The sequence below is a fragment of the Silurus aristotelis genome (assembly GCF_946808225.1).
Source record: "Silurus aristotelis genome assembly, chromosome: 20".
NCBI classification, from domain to species: domain Eukaryota; kingdom Metazoa; phylum Chordata; class Actinopteri; order Siluriformes; family Siluridae; genus Silurus; species Silurus aristotelis.
Genome location: NC_139593.1, coordinates 9,090,708 through 9,107,350, shown reverse-complemented (window position 1 = coordinate 9,107,350; position 16,643 = coordinate 9,090,708). Strand labels below are relative to the sequence as shown.

Here is a 16,643-nt window from a genome sequence, read left to right as displayed (position 1 = left end):
AACTGTTACCACAAAGCTGGAGCCACTCAAGGCCACTACAGGACGTGTTTAGATACGCTATTTTGAAATTTCGCATTCACCTGACCTTGGAAACCCAAACCTGTTCCAGCATGGCACTTCCCCTATGCACAAAGTGATCTGGTTTACATGCTTTGGAGAGGAAGATCTTGAGTGGCCTGCTATAGAGCTCTGATCTCATCCCTACTAAACACCTTTGGGATGAATTGAAATGCTGACCGCACCCTAGGTCTTCTCACCTACACCAGCCTTTCGTAACACCCTTGTGGCTGATATACACAAATATCTGTAAGCGCACTCCAAAATTTAGTGTAACATTTTAGAAGAGTGGAGGGAATTATAAGAGCAAATTGGGACTAAATGGGGAATGCGATGCTCAAAAATCACATACCGTACTTTTGACCAGGTGACCCAATACTTTTGGCAATATAGTGTATTTAAAGTCTTCTTACACCAAAGCAATCCTTACAGACATGATTCGACCATGATTTTACTGTGCTTTTTAAATTTGCATTTACTCTATGGCCAAAAATGTATAGACATCCACTCAATCACAACTAAAAGATTCTTGTTGAACATGCCATTCCATATATACTTCCTGTTATAATAAACTTCAGAGTATTTCACTAGACTCTGGAGCATAGCTGCATGTATTTTATCTGATGATTCAAATAGAAGAGCATTAGTAAGGTCAGGGGCTGATATTTGCTTTAGTTTATATTTTCTATGAACTAAATGTCAGCCTTGCAGCAAAAGCACAAATGTGTGACATCATCCTACTATAACTGGCTCTCAAATATATAATCATTTGCATTTAACTAAGTGAAGCAGGAAAAACAAAGTGTTTAGTTTGTCAATACTATTTTTAGTTTGTTATAATTTCCTAAATGAATTTCCACATTATTCTTCGAAGTTAAAAGAATATAGGGCAAAAATCCATAAATGTTTGCACATAACATAAAATAAGAAAACATATTACGTTATGTGTTTTTTTCTTGTACAAACCCGATTCCAAAAAAGTTGGGCCACTGTGCAAATTGTGAATAAAAACAATGCAATGATGTGGAAGTTTCAAATTGTAATATTTTTTTTCAGAATACAACATAGATGACATATCAAATGTTTAAACTGAGAAAATTTATAATTTTAAGGGAAAAATAAGTTGATTTTAAATTTAATGGCATCAACACATCTCAAAAAAGTTGGGACAAGGCCATGTTTACCACTGTGTGGCATCCCCTCTTCTTTTTATAACAGTCTGCAAATGTCTGGGGACTGAGGAGACAAGTTGCTCAAGTTTAGGAATAGGAATGTTGTCTTGAATGTTGTTTATAAGATTTGTAAATTATTTCATTTCTTTTTTATTCACAATTTGTACAGTGTCCCAACTCTTTTGGACTGGGTTTGTAACTCTAAAAGAAAAAAAATACATGGACTTTATTTATCCATCTTTTAGTGAAGATATGAAGTTTAAAAATAAAATGTTGTATTTGTATAAATCCAGGGCTGGTGTCTAACTTGGAGTCACTTTTGAATCACGCTTTTTTTAAAAATTCCAATTAATTTCGTTTCTGTTATTTGGCTTAAAATTTCTGCCCTTTTCAACATGTAATGCTTTTAAATAATATTTTTATTGGAATAAAGGTGGGTTAAAAGACTTTCTGTTGTCCCATTCTTGTCTAAAACAGGCTTCTAGTTGCTCAACTGTCTTAGGTCTTCTTTGTCGCATCTTCCTCTTTATGATGCGCCAAATGTTTTCTTTGGGTGAAAGATCTGGACCGCAGGCTGTTCATTTCAGTACCCGGATTCTTCTTCTACGCAGCCATGATGTTGTAATTGATGCAGTGTGTAGTCTGGCATTGTCATGTTGGAAAATGCAAGGTCTTCCCTGAAAGAAATGACGTCTGGATGGCAGCATATGTTGTTGTAGAACTTGGAAATACCTTTCAGCATTGATGTTGCCTTTCCAGATGTGTAATCTGCCCATGCCACACACACTCATGCAACCCCATACCATCCGAGATGTAGGCTTCTAACCTAAGCGCTGATAACAACTTGGGTTGTCCTTATCCTCTTTAGTCCGGATGACATGGCGTCCCAGTTTTCCAAAAAGAGCTTCAAATTTTGAATCGTCTGACCACAGAACAGTTTTCCACTTTGCCACAGTCTATTTTAAATGAGCCTTGGCCCAGACAAAACGCCTGCGCTTCTGGATCATGTTTAGATGTGGCTTGTTTTGCAACGGCAAATGGCATGGTGGATTGTGTTCACCGGCAATGTTTTCTGGAAGTATTCCTGATTGTTCCAGATTCTCTGAATCTTGGGATGATATTTTGCACTGTAGATGATGATAACGTCAATCTCTTTGCAATTTTTCTCTGAGAAACTCCTTTCTGATATTGCTCCACTATTTTTCGCTGCAGCTTTGGGGGAATTAGTGATCCTCTGCCCATCTTGACTTCTGAGAGACACTGCCACCCTGAGAAGCTCTTTTTATACCCAGTCATGTTGCCAATTGACCTAATAAGTTGCAAATTGACCCTCCAGCTGTTCCTTATATGTACATTTAACTTTTCCGGCCTCTTATTGCTACCTGTCCCAACTTTTTTGGAATGTGTAGCTTTCATAAAATCCAAAATGAGCCAATATTTGGCATGACATTTCAAAATGTTTTACTTTCAACATTTGATATGTTATCTATATTCTATTGTGAATAAAATATAAGTTTATGAGATTTGTAAATTATTTAATTTCTTTTTTATTCACAATTTGTACAGTGTCCCAACTCTTTTGGACTGGGTTTGTAAATCTAAAAGAAAAAAATACATGGACTTTATTTATCCATCTTTTAGTGAAGATGTGAAGTTTAAAAATAAAATGTTGTATTTGTATAAATCCAGGGCTGCTGTCTGACTTGGTGTCACTTTTGAATTACGCTTTTTTTTAAATATTCCCATTAAATTTGTTTCTGTTATTTGGCTTAAAATTTCTGCCCTTTTTAACATGTAATGCTTTTAAATAATATTTTTATTGGAATAAAGGTGGGTTAAAAGACTTTCTGAGAACTTTTTACCTGCTAAATTATGGACCCCTGTACTGTCATTAATAATCATTAATGGGTATGTTTCAAATTTCCTAAAACTTTTACAAGAGCAGTAGAATGGTTTAATTTGGATTAGGTAAAAGTTTTTTTTATAAGACTAATAAAGGAGACTAAGAACATTTCACCACAGAAACTTGCAGATATTTGCTTATCAAGATGCTCAGGAACAGTAGGAAAATAATTAGGTAAGAGGCATCTCCTCCATTCTTTTAACTGCCTACAGTCCCACCAACTTGTTTTTTTTATTGGCTGAGGTCTAAGGCAAGTCAGATCCTGCGTCGTTGCCCTTCAGTGAATTGCTTAAAATACAGTAAAATTTATTTTTTTGTTTTGGTTTTTTCCTTTAGCTGTAAAAACAAAACGGTATCAAGTAAGCCATTTGGGATTTGGTTTTGCTAGGAAGATAATATACTACTATATGGTTACTAAACCTAGCTACAAATCAGCAACAAGGTAACCTTCCTTTAGGCAAATATACTATCAAGGTTAATTGAAAGCCTTCACAACGCCAATTCCAATACGCTGTGGAACACTGTGGAAATATAAATATAAAAAAGAATGAAATGTTTGCAAATCTCATAAACCCATATTTTAGTCACAATAGAACAAACATACAATTTTAATAAAACAATAAGGTTAGTTAGAATTTGATGCTGTAACAGGTCTCAAAAAAAGTTGTGAAGAGGCAGCAAACAAGTGTTCGAAACAAAGAATATTTTACAACTAGTTAGGACAATTTTCAACATATCTTTTAGATAGACAGAGTCTCTTAGTCTTAGTCAGAGTCTTTGAACACTGTGCTTTTCCATCCACAATGCAGGTTGAAGCTCTATAATGCAAAGAAGAAGCCATATGTGAAAATGATCCAGAAACACCACCATCTTCTCTGAGGCAAAGCTCATTTAAAATGTACTGAAGCAAAGTGGGAAAACTATTTTGTGGTCTGTTGAATTAAAATAAAAAAAACTCTTTGGAAACCGTGGGCACTTAATCTTTCAGACTAAAGAGGAGAGGGATCAACTGATCAGCGCCCAGTGCTCTGACGGTATGTGGGTACAATAGTGCCGATCAAATAGGCAGCTTGCACATCTGAAAAGGTTTGAGAGCAACATATCCAGTTGACGTCTTTTTCAAGAAAAGGCCTTGCATATTTCAAGCAAGACAGTACAATACCACATACTGCATCTACATGCAGGGGTCTGATTCTTTTACAACCATTCAAAACATTTGCCACATCATGAATTGAACAATATTGAGCAGCTAGAATCCTGTATCAGACACAAATCAGACAACATTCCTCTTCCAAGTTTCCAGAAATATAAAAACTGTTTTTAAAAGAAAAGAGGTTGCTCTGATAGTTGTAGAAAACATAAATATTAAACATGGCCCCGATCTTAACTTTTTTGAGACACGATCCAGCCATCAAATAAAAAAAAAAAATATATATATTTTTTTCCCCTTAAAATTATACATTTCTTCAATTGAAACATTTGATTTGTTTTCAGTGTTCTACTGTAAATAGAATATGGGTTTATGAGATTTGCAAACCATTGCATACTGTTTTTATTAACATTTTACCACGTCCTAACTTTTCTGTCATTGGGGTTTTATGATCAAATGATGCCTCTTTGATTAACGAAGTGACAATTATTATCTCATACGGTTTCCACAACAAACAAGGTTTTGCATTCACTTATTTGGATTATGGGTACATGAGAACAGTTCACTAAGTTCTACATTGCAGCAGGGTTAATCAATACATTAAATCAATTTTAGTGAGAAATTTCAATAGTGTATTTGGCTGTGTCATTAACCAAGAAATGAGTACATGTAGACAGGAAGTTGCAGGCTTCCTTTTGGTTTGACAGTAAAAAAAACAAAACATTAAATACTATCTCAGCTTACAATCAGTCAAAACAGCTTTTTGTATAAAAAAGTTTATTACTGCTTATTACCATTTTCTCATAACATAAACAAACTAGCGAGCTTCCTTTTAGAAACCTGATCCAGTTTTTGCCATATTTTGATGCCCAACTAACCAACATCATTAAACAAAGATGAAATGAAGCCTAATGTTTCTAATTGTATGAAGAAGCATAAAAATAAAAATCATTAGGTTTCTGTGTAAGACATTGAGGACATCTTGGTCTTTTATATATCCTTTATATTACAGCAATCTACTTGCTTTTTTATTGGTTAGAGAAAATCTACTTTGTTTAATTGGGTAAAATGTAATAAAGCATACATTTCTTTAACACATTTTCAAGAAATTTTAACTAGCAGTGTTCCTTACAGTCATGATTCCACCATGGTTTTAATGTGCTATGTTAAGGTCACTTTATTATATATTCTCATGGACAGCGGATTTGAAAATCCTCTCAATCACACCCAACATTTTGCTAAACATCCCAATCCAGATTTACTCTTCTTTTATTGTTATTGTCAGAGACTTCAGGTTATAGGATCCAAGGCAGATGCAAAAGGAGCAGGGGAGAAAAGCTGTGCAGAGCCGAATCGGGAAGCCGATTCAGGGAGTCGATTCAGGGAGCCGATTCAGGGAGTCGATTCAGGGAGCCGATACAGGGAGCCGATACAGGGAGCCGATCCTACGCGGAGAGCGAGGATGCCGAGCCAGAAGTGGGGGCAAATTCAGCGCGAGCCGGAAACCTAAACGCGTGTTTAGCGCGAGCTGAGCCGAGCCGGAAGCCGGAGCGCGTACAGCGCGAACAGAGCAGAGCCGAGCAGGAAACTGGAGCGCGTTCAGCGCGAGCAGAGCAGAGCCGAACCGGAAACCGGAGCGCGTTCAGCGCGAGCCGAGCCGAGCCGGAAACCGGAGGACAGAATAGTCAGGTCAGAAACAAACAAAACAGAGAATACGCTGGAGAGTGATCAGGGCAAGCCTAAAGACAATCTGGCACTGACTGGAGGATTCAGGCGTCCTTATAAGTGCCAGAAAATTAGACGCCAATTCTGTGCAGCTGGTTGGGAGGGGGTGTTTCCTCTGTGATTGAGGCGGTAATGACAGCAGTGCACAAGCGGGCTGACAGTACCCCCCCCCCATCCAGGGCGGCCCCGGATGCCCCAACAGGCTGGCTCAGGTGGGCCCGATGAAAGCCAGCAATCAGGTCAGGGTCCAGGACAAAGCGGGAGGGGACCCAGGAGCGCTCCTCAGGACCATAGCACTCCCAATCCACAAGGTACTGAAGGCCCCGACCACAACGACGGGAGCGGAGTAGGCAGGACCCCCACCAATGACCCGGGCGGGCGGAGGGGGGCATGGCGGAGGGCACCAGGGAGCAGGCCCGAACTGGTCGAACCATAGACACATGAAAGGTCGGGTGGACCCGGAGCGCCCCGGGGAGCCTGAGTCGGAGGGCCACGGGATTGACGACCTTGGAAATGGGGAAGGGGCCGATAAGGCGCGGGGCGAGCTTCCGACAGGTGGCCTTAAGGGGAAGGTCCCGAGTAGAGAGCCATACACGTTGCCCGGCATGGTAGTGGGGGGCTAGGCGCCGCCTACGGTTGGCCCCCTGGCAAAGCCTTATGCCATTTTTTAGCAGGGCCGCTCGGGCCGTCCTCCAGCCTCAACGGCAGCGTCGGAAGAAAAGGGCGGCAGAAGGAACGGCGGACCGGGGTTCCTGGTTGGAGAAAATAGGCGGCAGGAAACCGTGGACCACCTGGAAGGGCGCAAGTCCTGTGGCAGCAGTGGGAAGAGTGTTATGGGCATACTCGATCCACAAAAGTCTGTCCGACCAGGAGGAGGGTTCCCGACTGCAAAGGAGGCGGAGACCAGTTTCAAGATCCTGGTTGAGTCTCTCGGTCTGTCCGTTCGTCTGGGGGTGAAACCCAGATGAGAGGCTGGTCGAGACGCCCAGGAGGCGGCAGAACTCCCTCCAAAACAGCGGCGAGAATTGGGGTCCGCGGTCCAAAATGATGTCTCTGGGAAAGCCATGGAGGCGAAATATGTGCTGGAGGGCCAGCTTGGCGGTTTCATTGGCAGACGGCCCATCTTAGAAAACCGATCAATGACCGTCATGACGACCGTGTTGCCATTGTAAACGGGCAGCCCGGTAACAAAGTCCATGGCGATGTGCGACCACGGGCGTTTCGGGATAGGAAGGGGCCGAAGAAGACCTTGGGGGCGGCCACGAGGGTTCTTGTGTTGGGTACAGTCGGGGCAGGCTGCGACAAAGTCCCGGGTGTCCTTGACTATGGAAGGCCACCAGAAGCGTGCCTTGACCAGAGACAAAGTGCGAGGCTGACCGGGGTGACAGAAGAACAGGGAGTTGTGACACCACTGAAGAACTCCAGAGCGGAGCCCCTCGGGGACGAACAGGAGACCAGTGGGGCAACCCTCGGGGACAGGGCCCCTGTCTCGGGCATCCCTGACCCGCTCCTCCAAAGCGAGGCTAAGGGTGTGGACCGACACAGATGGATGGTCTCTGGGCACGGCTCCTCCTCCTCCTCCTGGGCATGAACTCTAGAGAGCGCATCAGGCTTGACATTCCGGCTCCCAGGCCGGTACGAAAGAGAGAACTGGAAGCGGCCAAAGAAAAGGCCCCATCTGGCCTGTCGGGGGTTGAGTCGCTTAGCCGATTGGAGGTACTCAAGGTTGCGATGATCCGTCCAGACCAGAAAGGGGACCTCCGCACCCTCCAACCAATGGCGCCATTCCTCCAAGGCCAGTTTGACGGCAAGGAGCTCCCTCTTACCCACCGGGTAGTTACGTTCCGAGGCGCTAAGGCGCCTGGAATAAAAGGCGCAAGGATGCAGGTGGTTATCCTCAGGGCAGACCTGGGAGAGCACCGCCCCTACCCCTACGCCGGAGGCGTCGACTTCAACAACGAACTGCCGAGCCGGGTCAGGAAAGATGAGGATAGGCGCCTCCGTGAATCGCCGCTTAAGCCCCAGAAATGCCTCCTCAGCCTCGGGGCCCCAAACGAACGAGCGGAGGGAAGACGTCAGAAGGTGGAGGGGTGCCGCCACCGAACTATAGCCCTTCACGAAGCAGCGATAAAAGTTGGCGAAGCCCAGGAACCTTTGTAATTGGCGGCGGGAGGTGGGGGTCGGCCAGTCCCGGATTGCCTGGACCCTGGCAGGGTCCATCCGGATATTCCCCGCTGAAAGCAGTTATCCCAGGAACGAGGTATGTGAGGTGTGGAACTCACATTTCTCGGGTTTTACGTAGAGCCCATTCTTGAGAAGTCTCTCCAAGACCTGACGCACCTGCCGGACGTGCTCGTCCATGGAATGGGAGAAGATTAAGATATCATCCAGGTAGACGAACACGAACGTATTGAGCATGTCACGGAGGACCTCGTTGACTAGAGCCTGAAAGACGGCCGGGGCGTTGGTTAGGCCGAACGGCATGACGAGGTACTCGTAATGTCCGGCTGGGGTGTTGAAGGCGGTCTTCCACTCATCCCCCTCCCTGATACGCACCAGGTGGTACGCGTTGCGTAGATCCAGCTTAGTGAAGATCGCGGCCCCATGCAGGAGCTCAAACGGCGAGGCCATAAGCGGCAAGGGGTAACGGTTCCGGACAGTGATGGCATTAAGACCCCGGTAGTCAGTGCAGGGGCGTAGGGACCTATCCTTCTTTTCAACAAAGAAGAAACCCGCCCCAGCCGGGGAGGAGGATGGTCGGATGATACCCGCCGCCAGGGACTCCCGGATATACTGGTTCATGGCAGTCCTCTCCGGGGCGGACAACTGATACAGGCGCCCCCTAGGGGGACTGGCTCCGGGAAGCAGTTCGATGGCACAGTCAAAGTGCCGGTGGGGAGGCAGGGAGGTAGCCAAGGCCTTACTGAACACGCGCGCAAGGCCATGATAGATCGCAGGAACCGATGCTAACTCGGAGTGCTCGGGAGTGACAGCCGGCAGCGGTTTGAGTGGCGGGAGAGCAAGGCAGTGGCCGAAGCAATGCACACCCCAATCCAGAATACGCTCTGTCATCCAATCAACACGTAGATTGTGTTTCCGAAGCCAAGGGAACCCGAGCAAAACGGGGGCTTGGGGAGAGGAGATGACCAGGAAGGAAAGCCACTCCTGATGTTGTTCCCCCACTGACATGAGTAGAGGCTTAGTGCGGTGTGTGGTCCGGCCTAAAAGGCTGCCGTCCAGGGCTCTGATCAGCAGAGCTTCGGGTAGGGGTTCCATGGGAACCAGCAGTTGCTGGGCAAGCTTGAGGTCGATGAATTCGGCATCAGCCCCAGAGTCGACGAAGGCAGCCAAATCTGTGCCTCCGGGGCCAACCTGAAGGTGGACCAAGATAGTGGGTTTGGAGGGAGCAGGGAAGGGAGTGGCTTGTGGGTGCTCCCCCCTTTACCGACGAGCCTTGCCTTTTACCGGGCAGGAGGCCTAGAGACCGACGTTTTTCCTTCTCAGCGGGGGTCAGGTGGTGGCGTCCTATCTCCACGGCTGGCGGCAGAGAGCAAGAACGGGTGCCAGAACCCGAGGCACGAGGTGGGAAACAGCTCGCAGTTAAAGGACCGTGAGGATCTAGGCTCTGAGCTGGGTAACCACGCTCCCGGCGGCGTTCCTTTATGAGCCGATCGATGCGTGTAGCCAATGAGATCAGTGAATCCAGATCCTGGGGCGGATCACGAGCAGCAAGTTCATCCTTAACGGCAGAGGAGAGGCCCTGGAGGAAAGTATCGTAAAGCGCAATGCGATCCCATCCGCTGTCAGTGGCCTGAGTCCGGAACTCAGCCGCGAACTCTGCAACAGACCAGGGACCAGGGAGCGGGCGGCATCTTGGCGTGGCGTAGATGTGCCGAAGACCTTCCGGAGTTCGGCAGAAAAGGCGGCGAACGATCTGCAGTTGGCTGATTGACTTTCCCACTCCGCAGTGGCCCACCTTAGGGCCCGGCCTGACAGGAGGGAAATTACGTAGGCCACCTTGGAGCGCTCTGTACCGAATTGGGAGGGCTGCATGCTAAAAATCAGGTCGCACTGCATAACAAACGATCGGCAGGAGTCCGGGTCAGCCGAGGCAGGTACATCCACGGGATCCATGTTGGCCAGATTGCTCTGTCAGAGACTTCAGGTTATAGGATCCAAGGCAGATGCAAAAGGAGCAGGGGAGAAAAGCTGTGCAGAGCTGAATCGGGAAGCCGATTCAGGGAGTCGATTCAGGGAGCCGATTCAGGGAGTCGATTCAGGGAGCCGATTCAGGGAGTCGATACAGGGAGTCGATACAGGGAGCCGATACAGGGAGCCGATCCTACGCGGAGGGCGAGGATGCCGAGCCGGAAGTGGGGGCGCGTTCAGCGCGAGCCGGAAACCTAAATGTGCGCTCAGCGCGAGCCGAGCCGAGCCGGAAACCGGAGGACAGAATAGTCAGGTCAGAAACAAACAAAACAGAGAATACGCTGGAGAGTGATCAGGGCAAGCCTAAAGACAATCTGGCACCGACTGGAGGATTCAGGCGTCCTTATAAGTGCCAGAAAATTAGACGCCAATTCCGTGCAGCTGGTTGGGAGGGGGTGTTTCCTCGGTGATTGAGGCGGTAATGCCAGCAGTGCACAAGCGGGCTGACAGTTATAATAACTCTCTTAGGAAGACTTTTCCCTCAATTTTGGAGCATGGCTATGTGTATTTTATGTAATCATTCAGGTGATTACATAAAGGTCAGGTGCTGAGGTTGTTTGAGGAGGTCTGGAGGGTGCACTTGGTGTTCATCACAATGGTGTCCAGTGGGGATGAGGTTAGAGCTCTGGACATGGGACATCCGAGTTCTTCCAACTATGGTAAATCATGTCTTCAAGGATCTATCTCTCTTTGTTTACAGAGGTATTGTCATATTGGAAAAGGTTCGGGTTTCTTAGTTTCAGTAAAGGGAAATTCTACTTCTACAGCGTCCAAAGACAACTTAAACAGTTGTGAACTTTTGAACTTCGTGTCAAAGGTTTAGGAACGAACCACAAATAGATGTTTCAGCTGTCAACAAATGTTTAGTCATATAGTGTACTTATCCTCACAATAGAACCACTGCTTTTCTATTTTTATTACATATGCAATTCATCCAATTATGATTTAATACTGTTTTATTGAACATTATTACTACATTTCTTCTTTTTAATAAATAGACCTTTTGCTTTTACAAAATGGCAAGCTTCAAATAAATAAATGCAATTTGTTATCAGTAATATTTGTCTTTGCAATACGGCAGGCAAACATTAGGGAAATGAATGGCTTTACCAGAATATGTCTGGTAACATAGGTTTCATGTTAGCAGAACTAAAACAACCATACCATGTTAACCACAGTATAACTCCGACTTTGAAACCAAGCTTCATTTTAGTGGACTTACTCACTTTACATTACTGTACAAAGGTACCAGCACACTATTGAAACACAAGTCCATTATATACTGCAAATCTTAGCACATTGATATAATTGTGTATACAGAGAATCAGTGTCATTTTCTGTTTGTTCTCATCGTTAAGAGGATGAACTTTTATGTTCACTTGTGGTCAAGTTGGAATTTCCCCTCATGTGGTTTAGAACACTGATGAAACGATAACAAGGACATACTGATGATTGCAGCAGCTCCTTTTGAGTTGTTGTGTTTCAGTACTGTGTGTGTGTGTGTGTGTGTGTGTGTGTGTGTGTGTGTGTGTGTGTGTGTGTGTGTGTGTGTCTTCTGAACCTGAGTGCCGGTAAATTCACTCAATTACATTACACATCAGCAAAATCTTACACAAATGCGTGCACACACGCACACACACACACACACACACACACACACACACATTAAAAAAAACAAATTGGCATCTCACAAGAAGACAGACATGTTTCGAAAGATCAATCATCAATAATCAAATAAAATTCTAAAATTCTCAACAACAAAAAATACTAAGGCGAACATATGATGATGTTACAGTGTGCAAAAGATTATCAGTATTGGAAAGAAAGATGCTTTCTTTTATTTTTTTATTTATTCATCTGCAGCATCAAATTCCTGTTCTTGGAACCCGATGCGGAACTCAACCTGCCTCAAAGTTATGCATGTTGTGCATTCTGAGATGTTTTTCTGTTCTGTTGTAAAGAGCAGATATTTCCATTCCTGAACAGTAAGGAAGTAATCTGTTTCTGTACTTAAGTAGCTTTTTTTTTTACGTTTCTGTACTTTACTGAAGTATTTCTATTTGGTGAGACTTTTACTTCAACTTCGCTGCAAGTCAGATATCTTACTTTTTGCCTAACTATATTTTGTGAAATCAGTTGTTCCTTTTATTTATTTCTGCTTTGAACTTGTTTTGATTGGTGCTTGGTGTCATCTACTCGGCACGTACATACAGTTCAGCATCATTTCAACAGCAAGCAGAACATTTTGAGAGAAATAAATGATGAAAAATACCTACTGATTCAAACTTTCCACAACACCTGCGTTCTTTTTTTTTAAGTCGTTGAAAAGAAGGTTTTGGGCTCATGATAATTTTAATAGATATCAATCGGTGTTTGACTCATTAATATAATTCCATTAATAGATCGGTGTGCTGAGAGTAACATTCCTGTCACATAAACTAAGTTGATTAAGCAAATAGTCTTGTAACAAAAATTATAATAGGAACATTACAGCCATAATAAATCATAGTAATTTGGATACTTTTGACAGTACATGGTTTGTGTGCTTCATCCACCACTGGTTATTTCAGCTCGGACCACAATGGCCGTTTTCTTCTCACCTTGTTGATGACAGCATCAACAAGATATTTATGCCTGCAGTACTGCTGTTTGTGAGAATTCCAGGAGAGTTTCTGAAATACTTAAATCAGTCCACCTGGCACCAACAATTATGCCACCAGGGAGTCAAAATAATTGAAAAACATTTTCCTCTTTCTGATGTTTGATTTGAATGTTACATTGATATGTGGCCATTATCTGTATGACTTTACACATTGCACTGCTGCCACACACACAAGTGTTCCTATTGAAGTGCTTAGTGCAGAGTGTATCCTCATTTTTATAGATCAAAATTCTTTCCCAGAACTTGCAACATCAGGAAATGGAAGTGATACCTGCTGTGGTGGTGGCTGCTGGGTGTTTCTTCGGAGCTGGGCCAGCTGTGAGAGCAGCAGCTGTTGGTCCAGCATGTCCATTCGCTGCTGTCGCTGGATATCCAATGTGGCTCCCATCCCCACTGGAGCGTCAGCACGCGGCTCTGTGCCTAAGATCACAGGCTCCAGGAGCTGAGAAGTGCAGCGTGCCAGCCACTGCGGAACATACAGGATCCGCTGGAGAGCCACCATGTTACTGTAGTACAGAACTCCTGAGACCTGAACACACAACGTCACCATGTATTATTGGCAAATTGTATTTGCAATTGCGTGTTACATATATGGACGCACAAATTGTGACACAATCCAAACACAATTGCAAATGTTGCATTACCGTTTGTGTTTTTGCGAACGCAGAGCGATTACCAAATTTCGCATGGAAATCAATGTCCATTTGCAACCCGTGTCTTACGAGTAATAACCATGTGGTATATAAATAGCAATATTAATTACCACGTCTGCTTTTTCACTGCCTCTGTCTCATGTATGCAGCCTGCCAAAACTCAAATAGAATCGCAATTACTTTAGCATTCGAATTTCTGATGCCTTGCACTGAAATCTGTCAATCAAGTGTCAGGGGTGGGACTCTATTATTGGAAGTGTTTGTATTGGGAAGTGACGGCCAAGAAGGGAAATTACAGTAATAGACGATTTTGCGAAATGTTTTGAAAAAGAGAGGTAGTCTGTGAAATTGTGGAGGACATCAAGAGTCTCTTGCAAAAAGCCTGTTAGCCACTTAGGTCAAGGCCACAAACTCCAAAACTATACTCCAGTCCAAAACTAATTGGCTTCTGTAGAAGACTGTAGAAAGATCATTACTCATAATCTTACATTTCAGTGCTCATGTCAGTTCTCAGTCTCCAGTGTTCTGTATTGATTAAAGATTATAATCACAGTCTTGATATCACCCAAATGAGGATGGGTTCCCCTTTTGAGTCTGGTTCCTCTGAAGGTTTCTTCCTCATACCATCTAAGGGAGTTTTTTTTTGCCACAGTCACCATGGCTGCTCATCAGGGATAAATACACATCGTTCACCTTCACTGTTAAATTCTGTAAAGCTGCTTTGAGACAATGTCTGTTGTGAAAAGCACTGAGTAAGAGGAAATCTGTAGAGTATGAACTGTCATCAACTTGCTGCAGGAGCATCATAATGTTCTCCACAAATTTACCGACTACCTCCATTGTTTAAAATACAATGTGCAATTCCTTTTGGAAAATTGTCCGGAATATCCTTCTGTAGTTTACGTTTTTATTTTTATTTTTTACAATTTTAAATAAAAGGCCTACTTGGTTTAAATAGAAAATAAAATATATAAAAATTGAATAAAATGTAATAAATGAAATTAATTTCAATACGCTTTTTCATTATATTGATTAAAATGCGCCACTCGATCCGTACTTGAAAAACGATTTGTAGTGCACATGTAAGAAATCTGAAATTTTGTTGTGCAAAATCGATGACTTGAATAATGTATTTTTGAAAATCTAGTGACATGAATATATACTCGATTTAATAAATTTATTGCGTTAATTTGATTTATTAAACGCTATTTTTAGATAATTTTTGCGAATGTGAGGCACACACTAAACAAACATGCGGTCTGACACCTAATATGCTCATGAGGGAACTTACATTTTATGTTCCGCACGTAAAAAACCAGAATTGAATTCGATACACATGTGCAGCGAACCAAAAGTCCTGTACCGAAACTGTTCCTTATAAACAAGTGTCCCATTACACTCCTAGTAGTACAGCAGACTGTACGGACATGATCCCTGTGTCACACTGTATGATCTCAGTTGTCAGACTGTACAACGGTTAAACACTGACACGCACGAGAAAAAAAACTCGTCCAAAATTTTACGCCATCAATTCATGACACGTTCAGAGCGGCATTCTATAACTAATGGTAGCTAAGCAGCAAAAAAAAACGAATCTGTAGCATTAATTTTGTTCCTGACATGCATTAAAAATGTCATACAAACACTTTTCCCTTCAGAACTCAATAAGTTTCTCTTTTTGCTATCCACCTGATTCGTTTCCACATTTTTTTGAGGTGGTTTGAAGTTGTCGTGCTAATTGCATCATAAGGTTCGACGCTCCTATAGGTTCTTGGTAAAGATGTTAATAGTGAAGTAATCATAGTGATGTCAATAGTGAAGAAGCAAATGTCAAAACCAACATAACAGCGTTCATTACTTGTATGAAGGAACATCTGTAAAAAAAACCGATGATGTCGACTGCTGGTGGGAAGATTTTAAATTATGCTAACCCGAACTATCGGTTTGATCAGAAATACTGCAAGTGCATAGCAGGGAGAAAAACAGACTACAGATTACAGATAACAAACAGTTTGGTGAGAAATTTTTTGACAGGTGAGAAATTTTTCAAAGCATTCGATTTTTTCTTTTTTTTTACTTACCAATCCGCTAAAAGCCACAACCCACATGCTAGCGCTAGAGGTCAGCAACTGATAGAGACAAAAACAATAATTGAGGTGATTATTATTACATGTGATGTTAACATTGAACACAATCGGAATGCATCGACAGCATTTGTTTTTCCAAACCACAAACGAGTAGGAGTCATTTTGTACTCGATAATGGCGATAATGAAATGAGTACAAGTAGTAACCTACTTAATATTTGTCGATCAGTCTTGAAACGGTTTCTTTTGTTTCGTTTTTTTACATTCCTTGTGAGTTTTTGTGTTTAATACGTTTAATCGAGAGTGTGTGGTCAGCTACTCGGAGACGCCGTATCAGCGATTATATTCATGATCAATATCAATATTATTAAACCAAATCTCAGTATTGGTATCGATGCATCCTGATAATAAAGTCTTTCCAGAAGATCACAATGCTGACCTGCAGACCCACGATGTACACGAGATTCTTGTTGCTGATCGAGGCGTAGCGCAGTAACTGGGTGACCTGCACTCGAGGGATGGAGCAGTAGAAAGGCACGAAGAGGGCAAATACTGGACCCAGCCTGAAAGAGAAATAAAAAAAAAGACAGAGTGAAAGAGTTAACAAGAAAGAAAGAAAGAAATCACACCTCAGTCTGAATAAAAATGCATGTTATTTGTAGACACTTAGCTGTTTTTTTCCCCCCTAGTGACCTTGAGGTACTACTCAACATAATAATATTGTTAGGTTATATTCACTAATACTCACTAATTGCTCAACAACATTGTAGCTTGCTAGTGACCAAAGCAATTTTTTTACACATTATTATAGTAACACCATGTCATGCAAATGAGCACAGCTTCTTGTTTATAGCATCTACCCTAATGTTAGCTAAAGATTTAAATAACTTGTTCACACAGCATCATGTTAGCTACCTTTTTTAGCAGCTCTGCATACACAGTATATGGCCTGGATTATGTACACTATATAGACATAAGCTTGTGGACCCATAAGATTTCTTCTCCCAAGTCCTTTTTGAGCATCCC

At 43.2% G+C, this 16,643-nt stretch overlaps 1 protein-coding gene across 4 annotated transcripts in view; it reads right to left on the bottom strand.

Annotated features, from left to right (window-relative positions):
* The window catches only part of ubac2 (UBA domain containing 2), a 44,080-nt gene that overhangs the window by 5,823 nt on the left and 21,614 nt on the right, over positions 1-16,643 (bottom strand). For all 4 annotated transcript variants that reach the window (XM_083522978.1, XM_083522979.1, XM_083522980.1 and 1 more), the window contains exons 5-7: positions 16,057-16,180; positions 15,613-15,660; positions 13,150-13,407 (exon numbers count right to left, since the gene is read on the bottom strand). In XM_083522978.1, coding sequence (XP_083379104.1) covers positions 13,150-13,407; positions 15,613-15,660; positions 16,057-16,180 — 430 coding nt within the window. The remainder of the gene's footprint in view (positions 1-13,149; positions 13,408-15,612; positions 15,661-16,056; positions 16,181-16,643) is intronic.